This window comes from Canis lupus, chromosome 4 (genome assembly GCF_011100685.1).
Source record: "Canis lupus familiaris isolate Mischka breed German Shepherd chromosome 4, alternate assembly UU_Cfam_GSD_1.0, whole genome shotgun sequence".
In the NCBI taxonomy this organism is placed as follows: Eukaryota; Metazoa; Chordata; class Mammalia; order Carnivora; family Canidae; genus Canis; species Canis lupus.
The window spans coordinates 8332186-8345673 of NC_049225.1; the positions used below are offsets into that span (position 1 = coordinate 8332186).

Consider the following 13488-nt stretch of genomic DNA (forward strand, 5'->3'; position numbering starts at 1 on the left):
AACAGATTTCAATTCCACTACCATCACTAAGCTCATTTAGAAAATGGGGTAGCAGAACTAGTTATCCTCTAATCATTCTTTCAGTTATAAAATTATTCTCAAATTAGGTAAATGAATGATTTCAAACAAAATTAAAATATATTCATGAAAAAATTTAAAATCATCATGTATATATCTGGATTTTCCACTAAATCAAATGGACATCAAATTATCATATTGGGCAGAGAAAAACTGACTATTTACCAAATATATTTCATTATCCTTGGCACAGGAAGAGACTGCATTTCTCATTCTCCCTTGCTGTTAGATGTGGCCGTGTGACTGGCCAATAAAATCTGGGCAGACATGATCTATCTTTTGCAGGGCTGGACCATTAAAACCTCGGGTATCACTGCATACTATTCTTTCCCAAAATCCATTGGTTTTATTTTGATGCCCTAGCTCATCTTGGAAACCATGTATTGATTATACCAGAACCCCAAGATCCTGGGTCCCTGAATGACTAAGCTGGTAAAGCACATGCAAACTACCATTAGAAAGCCTGGACTTTAAAGTGAGAAAGAAACAATTCCTGTTTTGTTAAGCCACCAAAATGTCATGGTTTTTTCATCTGTTTTAGTCCTTAGCTTTAGCTTAACTAACATCTCTGACATACTGAATCTCATGCATAAACAGATAACTTCAATTTTCAGCTGTATCTTTCCCTTCACTAAATTTTTCTATTATTCCAAACTCTTTCTATCTTAGTTCACTTTTTTCAGTGAGCCTTTGGAATTTTGCTAATATACTGAAACTGTATCAAATTTCTCTGTACTGATAAAATGACACTTAAAAATTCTTAAATATTAATACTGATCCTATTTCTACTATCACATTGAAGTAACAGCTTCTGGAAACACATTCCTTTTTTGGAAGGAAAAAAAAAAGTCAAAAAAATTTGCAAAGCAAACTATCAGATAAAGGATTTGGTTGAACAAAAAGAGAATAACCCTTTTAAAATAGTTTGTTCTTCATTCTGTCAACACTTATCAAACACCTGTTAAGTGTCTGGGATATATGAGGAAACAACAACAAAATCTGCAGAGACTTGTGGAATCTACATTCTAATACAGGAAAAAGAGACAATAGAAAGAAACTACATGGTACATAAATGTGAAGGTTTTAAGTGCTATGAACAAAAGAGCAACATAAAAGCTATAACATGTGCTGGGTTAAGGAAAACCCTAATATTTGAGGGAAGGGGACTTAAAGCAAGATTAAGCCTTTACTAGGTAGGAGTCAGGTTCTTAAGTCAAAAGATAAATTAAATCCATATGGTAAGAAACCAATGATACCATTTACTAACTTATATTGGGCAAGTTGCTTAACTTCTGTATAACTCAATTTTCCCACTTACTTAGCAGTAAGGATAACATCTATAACTTAGGGATATTGCAAAGGTCATAGAGAACAACAGCTTAAAAAACAATCTCTAACTGGCCTAAAACACCCACTTAACTCATCATTAACATTCCTGAATAAGAGAATTAAAATATTAGTTGTGGTCTAAACTTAGTTACGTGCACCAAAATGTCTTAAAATTAAATGACAATCTTTATCATTATCAGAGTGATAGAAGCTAAAAAAAAAATTTTTTTTGAGATGGAGAACATTTTCCCCCAACTGTTAATTTTTCAACAAAAGAAAAACACAAAATAAAAACATAATAGAGCCCAACATTTTTTTATGTGACTTATTTCAAGCAACTAAGTATTCGTTCATTTGTTTAACCATCCCTTGGGACAATCTGTAATCTACTCTGATAAGAAATGTGTAGAAAACAGACCTAACTTTTTGTTGTTGTTCAATTATTAGGAGGATACTCAATGTTTGAGCTCACACAAGTATCCCTTAGGGAAATGCTCTGCGTGCCATTAGCACTATTCTTAATGAGGAAAAGCACAGAACTCCTTTAGTTCAATGCCAGAATTGTTTTATCTTCAAGTCAAAAGAACAACTATTTGGAGTAACACCAAAACAAGCATTTAACAATTACAAGCAGCAAGCTATTCATAAGCATCATATTGTTAATGCTACTCTAATTATAAATAACCTTATTTTATCAAATAAAGTATCTGTCAGCAAAATTTTAAGTCCCAGATAGCTCTTTATTTAACTGCTTTATTCCTTAACTTTAAGAAAAAAACTTTATTGCTTTGACTTAAAAGAATCTCATTTTATTTTAAGGACTTAGCTACAGAAAAGTGAGATATAGGGAAACCTTACATTTTTAAACCAAGAGTAGGTAGTCTACAAAAAAATTTACAAAGAAAAGATAAAGGCCTAAAATGGACTTGGTGCTTCAAATAATCCTCAATGATACACTGAAGGGAGAAAACCTGAAGATTGCTTCCATTTTATTAATGCCCTAACTCTTTTCAAGAATGCAGTGCTTCCTTCCTGACTTAAGAAACATTCTACTGACTCCATGAAATGTCCATTTTGTCTTTTCTTCTCCATTTATCTATTTCGTTCTAAAAGCCAAATTAGGTTTCTTTTCATGTCACTATCCATATGATCCTCACTTTTATTTAAAGTCTTTCCTTACACTTTATTCACTGACAATTAAAGAATATACAAAAATAGATTACTGGGACAAATAAAACAAATCTACGATGTCCTAAGATTAGTAGGCTTAACCTTGAACTAATACAGAATTGAGAAGTTTAACCTAACACATCATTATATGATGAAGAATCAACATTGTGAGGAAAATATACCAGTTTTTGCAGAAGTATTAAAGTTCTAAGCATGGACTGAATTCAAAAGTGAAGACTACTGCAGCCAGCTTTTATTATATGCATTATATTGCCACGAATTTTTATATAAGATAAACTTACTGCATGAAGTGACAGAAAAATGATTGCACTTATGGAAGTTATTCAAACTCTTGCCTTTAGTTATCCAAGCTAACAGGATACTTAGAAGCTGTAGAATGTGATTTGTTCACTTTGCTACAGTAAGACATTTAGACTGTAACTGCTTCTTCAGATCAAGGACTTTCTGGAAACTGAGATAAAAATTTCAGGAGATCAAATAGAACAAGGCAAACATTGCCACAAACATCATCTGCCCTGCCTAACAACTAGAAATGTCAGGGTACACGAGAAAAACCTCACCAAAGGGATTTTGATGAAGAATATCATCAATATGAATCGCATAGCTGTTTTTACTAAACTTTGGCACATATTTTCACCAAAGACTGCCATGAAGACATTTTTGTTTTTAAATTTAAGTCATCTCTACACCCAACCTGGGGCTCAAACTCATGACCCCAAGATCAAGAGTCACACACTTGGGACGCCTGGGAGGCTCAGCAGTTTAGCGCTCCTTTCGGCCCAGGGCCTGATTCTGGACGACCAGCGATCAAGTCCCACGATCAAGTCCCACATCAGGCTCCCTGCATGGAGCCTGCTTCTCCCTCTCCCTGTGTCTCTGCCTCTCTGTGTCTCTCATGATAAATAAAATCTTAAAAAAAAAGAGTCACACTCTCTTCTAAGCCAGACAGGCACCCCTCCACCACAAAGAGATTATTGATATGATCTCCTGATACAAAGAACTGCTCTGGAAAAAGGAACTAAAAATTTGTCAATAGTGACATTGAAAAAAAAAAAAAGACTTATAATTTATATTGTGTACAACTCAATTTTTAATTTGTGCACACTATGTACCTACCACCACCCAGCTATAAATACAAAACATTTCTATCACTCCAGAGGGTTCCCTCATGCCTCTAGTCAGTAATCTCTGCCCCTAACCTTTACCAAGTAACCACTATCCTGCCTTTTAACTCCCTAGATTAATTTTGCCTCTTTTTGAACTTCACTTAAATGGAACTACACAACAGTATTGCTTTGAGTCTGCTTATTTTGCCCAATAGATTGTGAGATTCATATTCACTAGTATGCATGTTTATCATTTTTGCTATGTATTTGTTATGCTGTACAACTACACCGTAATTCATTTATCCATCCTCCTGCTAATGAACATCTTGGGTCATTTTTCAGTTTTAGGATATTATCACTACAGCTGTTATGAGCTTTCTTGCATATGTCTTTTGGTGACAAGAGCCTTACTTTTATTGGGTACATATCCAAAAGGGATCATACAGTAGGCACATATTTTTAGCCAAAGTTTCTTAAAGTGTATTGTCAGTCTTTATAATTTAATCATGCAGGTAAGTAAACAGTACCATTTGGCTTTAGTTTGCATGACTCTAGTGAATAATGTTCAGCACCTTTTCATATGCTTATTAGCCATGTGAATATTCATTTTGAAACCCCTGAAGTTTTTTGTTCATTTTTTCTAAAGTAATCTCTACACCCAACATGGGGCTTGAAGTCATGACCCAGAGATCAGGAAGCTCTACCCACTCACTGAGCCAGCCACGCACCCTTGTCCAATTTTTAAAATTGCCTGTCTTCTTGATTTGTAGGAATTCTTCATATATTCCCTATGTGAGTCCTTTATCCAGGGTATGTATGTCTCCTCTCAGACTTCAGCTTGCCTTTTCACTTTGTTAATGATGTCTTCTAATAAATGTCTTAATTTTAATGAAATCCAACTGATCCATTTTTCCTTTAGTAGTTAATGCTCGTGTTATTTCAAAAAAAATCTTTTCTACCATAAGATCATGAAGATATTCTCATGTCTTCAAGAGACTTGTTTTAGCTTTCACTTCACCCTTCTCCTCACCAGTAATTAGATCTTCTCTCCCAACCCTGCCAAACCTGTCACATTCAAGGTTTTGCCACATGACAGCACAAACTGAGTTCATCAAATCTTTTTATTATGTGTGCTATTACTTAAAAAAACAAATCTCTGATAAATAATAAATGACAACGGGAATGGATCTCCTTTGGGAATGTACTAGAATGACTCTTCATACAACTGTTTGAGTTATCACTTCAATTTTGAGTAACAAAACTCATCTTTAAGTGAGATAAGCAGGTACTTTCTTTATTCGTATAAAAAGACATTTTAAGTAGTTGCCAGAGGTGGGAGGTGGGCAAAATGGAAATGTACAGCATGATAACTACAGTTAATAATAATAGACCTTTTTTTGTTTTTTAAAGATTTTATTTATTTATTTATTTATGAGAGAGAGAGAGAGAGAGGCAGAGACACAGGAAGAGGGAGAAGCAGGCTCCATGCAGGGAGCCTGACATGAGACTCCATCCCAAGTCTCCAGGATCACACCCCGGGCTGCAGGCGGCGCTAAACCACTGCGCCACCAGGGCTGCCCAATAATAATAGACCTTAAAAGTTCGTCATATGAAAACATAATTGTTAACTACATATAGTTATGGATGTTAACTAGACTTCTTCTGATCATTTCACAACATATACAATGTACACCTAGAACTAATATATTATATAACTAATATGTTATATGTCAGTTATACCTCAGTAAAAAAAAATACACAAAATAACAGGTAACCCTTGAACACTGCAATAGTACATGCCTATGTGGATTTTTTCAATAAATATAGTACAGTACTATAAATGTATTTTCTTCTCCTCATGATTTTCTTTTCTACTTTATTCTAAGAATACAGCCAATACACATAATATACAAAATACCTGTTAACAAACTTATGTTATCGGTATGACTTCCAGTCAATAGTAGGCTATTGGTAGTTTTGGGGGAGTCAAAAGTTTTATGTAGATTTTTGGCTGTACAAGGAGTTGGCACCCCTAATCCTGACCCATTGTTCAAGGATCAACTGTATGTATAATTATTGAGCAACAACAACAAAAGACACATGAACATACATACTACAGGTTGACATTTCTGAAGAACAAGCTGAAATTATAAATGTTCACACTAAGCTAGACCCACTGAGCAGCTCATTTTTCATTATGAAATGCCCTGAGTTCAGTGGAATCAGCTATTTAAAAGAAACAGAGAACTCTCATACATATGAATCAACCTCTGACTTTGTCTTCCTCAATTATATAGCATCTCTCCTGTCAGTGAATTCACATTAAGAAAAGCATGAAGATAAAAGAACCGAGGGCTTCAAATATTTACATGACTGATTTGTGTGTATATATAAAGCGATTTGTGTTTATATAAAGCCCAGTATAATCTTAAAATTCCAGTATGGAGTCACACGATGAGATGTTGAGTCTATCTGGCTAGGCGATACATTCTCTTTTATGAACCCACTAACCTGAAACTTAGGGCCATCAGTAAGATATACCTGTACTGGGAAATGAGATGTGCCTTGTCTGAATACACCCTATACACTCAAAGAATAAAAGTTCATTCTGTAAGGCCTGTTTTTTTTTCAGTAACTTTATTAAAATCTATCAATGACTATTCTACATAATTGGAAAAATAATACAAATTAAATGTTTTTGGATTATCTTTATATTACTATTCAGAAGTCCCAATTCTTAAAGCCAATAAAATTTCACTGTGTCAATTAAAATTCATGCAACTCACATATAAATCACGTAACACACTGTTGTTTTTTTTTAATGTTACCACTGAAGTGAACCTACACTTACCTGTAGTAATGGCTCTATGAAACTGATGCATGTCTTCTCCTGAGAGCTCTTGGGCTACTTGCAATATCTTTTGTCTAACACCATCCAACTTAATTTCTGATTCAGTCAATATCTCTTCCATATCAGGAGCACTATAATCAAGATATTGGGAACTTTTACAGTATCAGCCAGATGCTTTGTTAGTGAAAAACTAAAATAATCTAAGTATCAATGAACACAGGGCTAAATATTGTATCTGGATGCTTCTAATGAAAACTACAATTATATTTTATTAAAAATACATAAAATCGGGGGGGGGGGGTGCCTGGCTGGCTCTACCAAGAGCATGTGACTCTTGATCTCAGAGTCATGAGTTCAAGCCCCACATTAGGCACGAAGCTTAAAAAGAAAAGAAAAAGCCTTAAAATATGAAATCTGCTCAAAAACAATAGCTATCTTTGGGTACTGTGACTGAATTCTTTCATTGAGTATCTTTACTTTGCTACAATGTATTATTTTTCTAAAGATTACTACTTTCTAAGTTTACTATAATAACAATGCATTAATTATTTTTAGTGGAGAAACACACACAAGATGACTTGACACAACAACATGGCTTTTTCTAAAATATTAAGGCCCCCCGCCCCCGTCACAATTCTATTATTTCTCTAAACTGCTAAATACTGATGTCAGTCCTTTTAAAATTGCAATCTGTACTGGAAGTATTCATAATTAGTCAAAACAGTGTTTCTTCTTTCCATAATAGAACGTCAAGTTCAAGAATAGCTTAAAAATCTTTCCATAATACAAGCTGAGAACTCATTTAAAAAATAAACAAAAACTAATTTTAGGGTCAGGGAAGATAAAAATTAACAGTGTCACATTCCAATAAACCTATATATGGCAAATTCACTTCCACTTAATAGAGTAAAAATTAAACTATTAATAAGTTACCTTAAAAGTGTAAATGAAAGAAAGTTGTAAATGAGAGAATACTGAAAAGATGATAAATTATATCTGGACTTTTGGGGTGCCTGGATGGCTCAGTCAAGAGTGTCTGCCTTTGACTCAGGTCATGATCTCAGGGTTGTGGGATCAAGCCCTGTGTTGGGCTTCCTGCTCAGCAGGGAGTCTGCTTCTGCTTCTCCCTCTGTGTGCTTGCTTTCTCTCAAATAAAAAAATCTTAAAAAAAAAAAAATTGTATCTGGAAGATATAATTAACTTAAACCCTTAAAAAGATATATACACTGTAAGTCCTTCTAGAGGTATTTGTACTTTGTAACAAGAATTTCTCTATCGGAATTAGTTACAGGTGGGCACTTTTAAACCTCATGTACAACAGAGAGGCAAAGAGCCAATTAAATGAAATAGGAAGCAAACAAAGAAGCAAAGATGGAAGATAGAGATACCTAGCTGCTTTCATAGAATACTCCTGAATCTTTATAATTCATTTCCCTGTTCTGCTTAGGGTAGTTTAAGCTGGTTTATATGTATGTATGTATGTACGTACGTATTTGAGAGTGAGCACATGCGTACGTGAGCAGGGTGGGCAGGTGGTAGGGGGGTAAAGAAGGAGAGGGAGAGGATCTCAAGCAGACTCCTCATTCAGTGTGGAGCTGCACATGGGGTTCAATCTCTTGACCCTGAGATCATGACCTGAGCTGAAACTAGGAGTTGGACGCTTAACCAACCTGAGCCCTAGGCGCCTCATAATCTGGTTTCTTTTATTTGCAACTGAGGAATCTAGGATATATCTAGAAAAATAAAATATTCTTACAGAAAGAAATTTCAAAGAAAAGATGCCTCAGAGCTGAAGAAAAGGGAACTTCCAAAGGAGAATTAAGCAGTCAATACTATCATATGCTACAAAAATGTAAAATAAGAAGAGTATGCACTAGATTTAGCAATTATGAAGGTAATAGGACAATTTCAATAGTTATGAGGCAGAAAAGCAGATTGCAATGAGTTGATCAATGAATGGGAAGATAAATAACTAGATTTCAACATTGATCTACCATTAAAATTTTACATGTATCATCCAAGTAAAGCTTTTATGCAACAGGCTCTAATGAAGCCATTAGAAATTTAATATTTTCACAAACAACAGCTTTTCACTGAGTGATCTTAACACAAATCCCTAGCTGCTCTGAAAATAAGAACTTTCCCTTCCTGTGTTGATTAAAACATTTGTTCTTAAAATCTACTTGCTACTGGGGTGCCTGGATGGCTCAGTCTGTTGAGTATCTGACTCTTTGAGTTTGGCTGAGGTCATGATCTCAGGGTTGTGGGACAGAGCCCCACATTAGCTTCAGAGTGGGCATGGAGCCTGCTTAAGATTCTCTCTCTCCCTCTGCCTTCTCCCCTCCCCTCCCCTCATGCTTGCTCACTCTAAAAAAAATTAACTAAAAAAAACTACTTGCTGCTAATGTCTTCTGATCCCAATGTTCATATAACAAATCACAGAATATTCTAACAGCTAGTTACTGTTCATTGAGGTATAAAACATTACAAAATATATATAATACATATCAAACTGTATGCAACTATAACAAATTTTAAAGATATTTACTCACCTTGTAATCCTATGGAGAAGAAAAATTGTCCTTTTACTTTCAACAGTTATATCCCGACTAAGTTTCACAAGTCTCTCATATTTATCATGTCTTGCATCAAGTTCCTGCTGAAATGCTAACACATTATTACAACCATAAGCATGCATATTCCATGCTTCAAGCCTATCAAACAACACTGTTATTATGCACTATAAAGGAACTATTATTTACTCTATAAAAATGAGGAACACATCATCTCATTTAAATGATGGAAATCAAAGACTGGTAGTAACCAAAATATTCTTTCTTTAAACAGGTATGCTTTAACTGGATTTTACCACTCATAGCCTCATAGTAAAATGTGTGTGTGTGTGTGTATATATATATATATATATATATTTATATAAATGTATATAAACATATATATTTATATAGAATTTAAAAAAAACAAACCTCATCTAGTAAACATGAATTATCGCAGAATTATCACATGAGACTTTTATAAAAATTACTTCAACTACCTTTCATAATGTTTTTTAAATCGTATCACATGCAATGTTATCTCCCCCCACAAAAACCTGGACTTTTTTTTTTTTATTAAAAGTTCAAAAAAAAAAAAAAAGTTCATAACTTTTAAGGACAACTTTCTGAATTTCCAAGCCCTAGTCACTGAAATACCCATAAGCCACTTAACTCTTAATCACCACTTTATTTCAGAAGCATTGTCACAACAAAGACCTAGCAAATATCCTGTCCCACAGGGAGCACAGGGATGTATTTTGCATGATTTAAAAAACCCCAGAACTTGAATAAACTATTAACCAAATTAACAGGTTGACAAGGACCAAATACATTTGCTTCTATTATTGAGATAACAACTAAGAAGGGATTTTGCCTAGTATTTCAAGACAATGAAAAGCTTTCATTATTATAAATATTAATGACAACTGTGAATCAGATACTATGAATACAAAGTTAAACAAGACAATTCTTATCCTCAAGAAGTTTAGTCCAGTTAAAGACAAAAATGTAAACAATTAAAATTAATAATAACCATGTGTAAAGGTTCAGGAAAGCAGGAACCACATTTTTCTTGTTCCTGCTAACATATGCTAGAACACAGTAGATGCTCAATAAATATTTAATGACCAAATGGATGAATGGATAATGAATAAATGCAATGTCTGTCAATAAATTTGCTTGACAAAAAAAGTCAGAAAGACTTCCAAGAAGACATGTGAACTAGGTTATGAAGGAAACCATGGTTCACCAGATGGACAATGGAACTAGCAAATTAGAAGAAATTTTGAGCTTAAAGAACTATGTGTGAAAACGCAGACAGAAACATACAAAAGCAACATATGCTTGGAAACAAGCAGCTCTGTATATGGTGTGTCAGAGTACAATGATGGGGAAACCCTGGCCCACTGCAGTTTTTGCACTGTGTATACCATTCATTGTATCAATACACTAAGCAATTACAAGTTGTTTTATACATCTAAAGATCAATGTAGGTGCCATGATTTTAAAATATACCCACAAATTATTTAGGACTCCCTTCAAAAGGTGGAACCTAATTTGTTCCCTTTAAAAATGAAGCAGAGGGCAGCCTGGATGGCTAAGCAGTTTAGCGCCGCCTTCAGTCCAGGTTATGATCCTGGAGACCCGGGATCGAGTCCCATGTCGGGCTTCCTTCATGGAGCCTGCATCTCCCTCTGCCTGTGTCTCTGCCTCTCTCTCTCTCTGTCTCTCATAAATAAATAAAATCTTAAAAAAAAAATTTTTTAAATAAAAAAATAAAAATGAAGCAGAGTTATTTAAACTGCCTCATCTCTAACAAACAGAATGTAGCAAAAGCAACAGCGTATTGTGTCTGAGATCAGGACCTAAGAAGACTGGTTTCCTCCTTGCTTTGATCGAGGAAGCCAGCTGCCATAACATTAGGCCACTCAAGTAGCTTCCTGTGAGGACGGAGAGCTGGTTGTTGGCAGAAGGCCCGACTGGTCAACTGAGGTGGATCCTCCAGGCCCACTCAGGTCTTCAGATGACCGAGAGTGAGAATCAACAGCTCAGGCACTCTCAGGCTCTAACTGTAAGGTGTAGGAGGGTGGATACAGGATGACAGGAAGGAGATTTTTGTTTTATGCTTTCTTTTGAAATGAGGAGCAACTCAACCAAGTTAATAAGAGGATTGTGAGGGACACCTGGGTGGCCCAGTGATTGAGCATCCCATATGCTTCAGCTCGGGTCATGATCCCGGGGTCCTGGGATGGAGTTCCACATCAGACTCCCCACAGAGAGCCTGCTTCCCCCTCTATGTCTCTGCCTCTCTCTCATGAATAAACAAATAAAATCTTTAAAAAATAAAATAAAATAAAAAAATAAAAGGAGGCCTGTGAATAACACATACACACACAGACATTATGTATGTGCCGTATATCTGTGGCATGTATATGACTTATTAATAGAAAAGGTCCCGCTCTGTGCGAGGTGTGACAGTCACAACAAAAAACTTAATCCTGGTCTTCAAGATTCTAGCTTAGGAGCCAAAACCAAAATATACGCTTCAAAGTGAACTAATTAGGGATCCCTGGGTGGCGCAGCGGTTTGGCGCCTGCCTTTGGCCCAGGGCGGGATCCTGGAGACCCGGGATCGAATCCCACGTCGGGCTCCCGGTGCATGGAGCCTGCTTCTCCCTCTGCCTGTGTCTCTGCCTCTCTCTCTCTCTGTGACTATCATAAATAAATAAATAATTAAAAAAAAAAACACAAAGTGAACTAATTAAATCTATATGTATACATACAGCTGACAGATCTATATCGCTGATACATATTTGTATGTCGGGGACGCAGTAATTTTTAGTGATGTGGCATTTCTGATGCTAATATTTACCTGTAGAACCCTTACAGGAAAAAAAAAAAAAAAGCCAACACCTGAGTACCCTCGACTTTAATGGCAGACCCAGCACCACAGCTAACCTCTGGGGGAAGAAGGTACAAGGGTCACACCGGCACAGCTCACGTCCTAACGGTGTGTGCAGCACAACATGCCTAAACGCTCCTTGCTACCACCTCTCTCGCTCTCTTCCCTTCGCCAACCTCCATGACAGAAAACTTACATTTGAAGGCCAACATCACAGGTGAAGATGAATTAACATCCTTCCCTTCTCTTCTCTGGTTATGTGGGAAATTGTCGTGCTTCCTTTTCCTGAACCCTCCTGATCCTTACGTAGAGAAGGAGAAAACAGTTGGGTAGGGCTTTTGCACCAGAGCTGGCCCCTGCCTCGCTCTCACACCCGCGCCCAGGGGCCCTGGCCCGAGACGCTTGCTCGCTTGCTCGCTTGCTCGGCCGACTCACGCAGCAGCAGCCCTGCCTTTTTATTCCCCCCACCCCCACCCCCGCCCCCACCCCCCAATCCTAAGCTCACCTCACCCGGGGCCTCCACCAGTGGCTTTCCTGATCTGGCACAAGGTGGAGCAATGACCAAACTAAAATCAAAGACACAGCTCGAGGATTTAAGAAATGGCCAGGTGTGCATAGGCCCGAGGTGGCCAGGAAATCTCCGGGGCCGCCCCTCCCCCCCACCCCGCCCCCGAGCCTGCATGGGGAGAGGGCAATCCCTCAAGCGGGAAGCGAAGTGGAAAATCCGACAAAAAGGAGGGAGATCCTCCCCCTTTGAATAAAGAACGCCCAGGGCCGCCGAGGACGCCACCTTCTTTGCTGCTCATGTCGTCACGGCCTACGGCGAGATGAGCGGAGACCCAAGGCCTGCGAGCCAGCGGGGTGCGTAAGGTGCTGGCCGAAGAGCCTGCCGAGGAGCCCTCCGCGGCCGGCCGACGTCGACGCACTGGCCGGAAGCGCACGCCCGCAGCCACTCACGCCTCTCCCTCCGTCCTCGCACACTTCCGGCCTGCGCCCCGGCCCCGCCGCCGCAGGCTCCGCCCCGCGCGCCCCGGGGCTCTCGCGCCCGCGCGCCGTCGTCCCGGCTGCCCTCTGCTGTGCCTGAAGACAAAGCGAACTCTACAGGCCTCACTGCGCTTCCATCAAAACGGATGATGGAAGCGAGGCCTGTGTGAAGATGGAAAAACGGCGGGAGGTGTTCGTGATTTTTTTTTTTGTTTTTCCTCAAGGCACTTTGGGAACACCCCCGCGTTCCCTTCGCGTGGACCCAGCCTTCCGCGCGGGGAGTGATGGGGGTTGTAGTTCGCCCGCCGGAGTCAGCCCCTTGCTGCTCTCCCGACCTGGCTGTGAGGAGGGAGCGAGCCGTCCATCGCCTACGGGAGGGTCTTCTCAGGATCCAGGCCGAATCTTACGGAGCTGGGAGTTTAAACTTTCCATTCCTGGCTGTGGGGCCAGCAGGCAAAGTGATGGGGAGACACGAATCAGTGAGCAGGCGGCCTTG

General features: G+C 38.2%; 1 protein-coding gene across 1 annotated transcript in view; it reads right to left on the reverse strand.

Moving 5' to 3' along the window:
• Positions 1–12998, reverse strand: part of TSNAX (translin associated factor X) — a 30524-nt gene extending 17526 nt beyond the window's left edge. Inside the window, exons 1-4 of the mRNA XM_038533908.1 lie at positions 12799–12998; positions 12205–12309; positions 9108–9222; positions 6556–6686 (exon numbers count right to left, since the gene is read on the reverse strand). Coding sequence (XP_038389836.1) covers positions 6556–6686; positions 9108–9222; positions 12205–12309; positions 12799–12814 — 367 coding nt within the window. The 5' untranslated portion in view covers positions 12815–12998. The remainder of the gene's footprint in view (positions 1–6555; positions 6687–9107; positions 9223–12204; positions 12310–12798) is intronic.
• Positions 12999–13488: the final 490 nt, after the last annotated feature.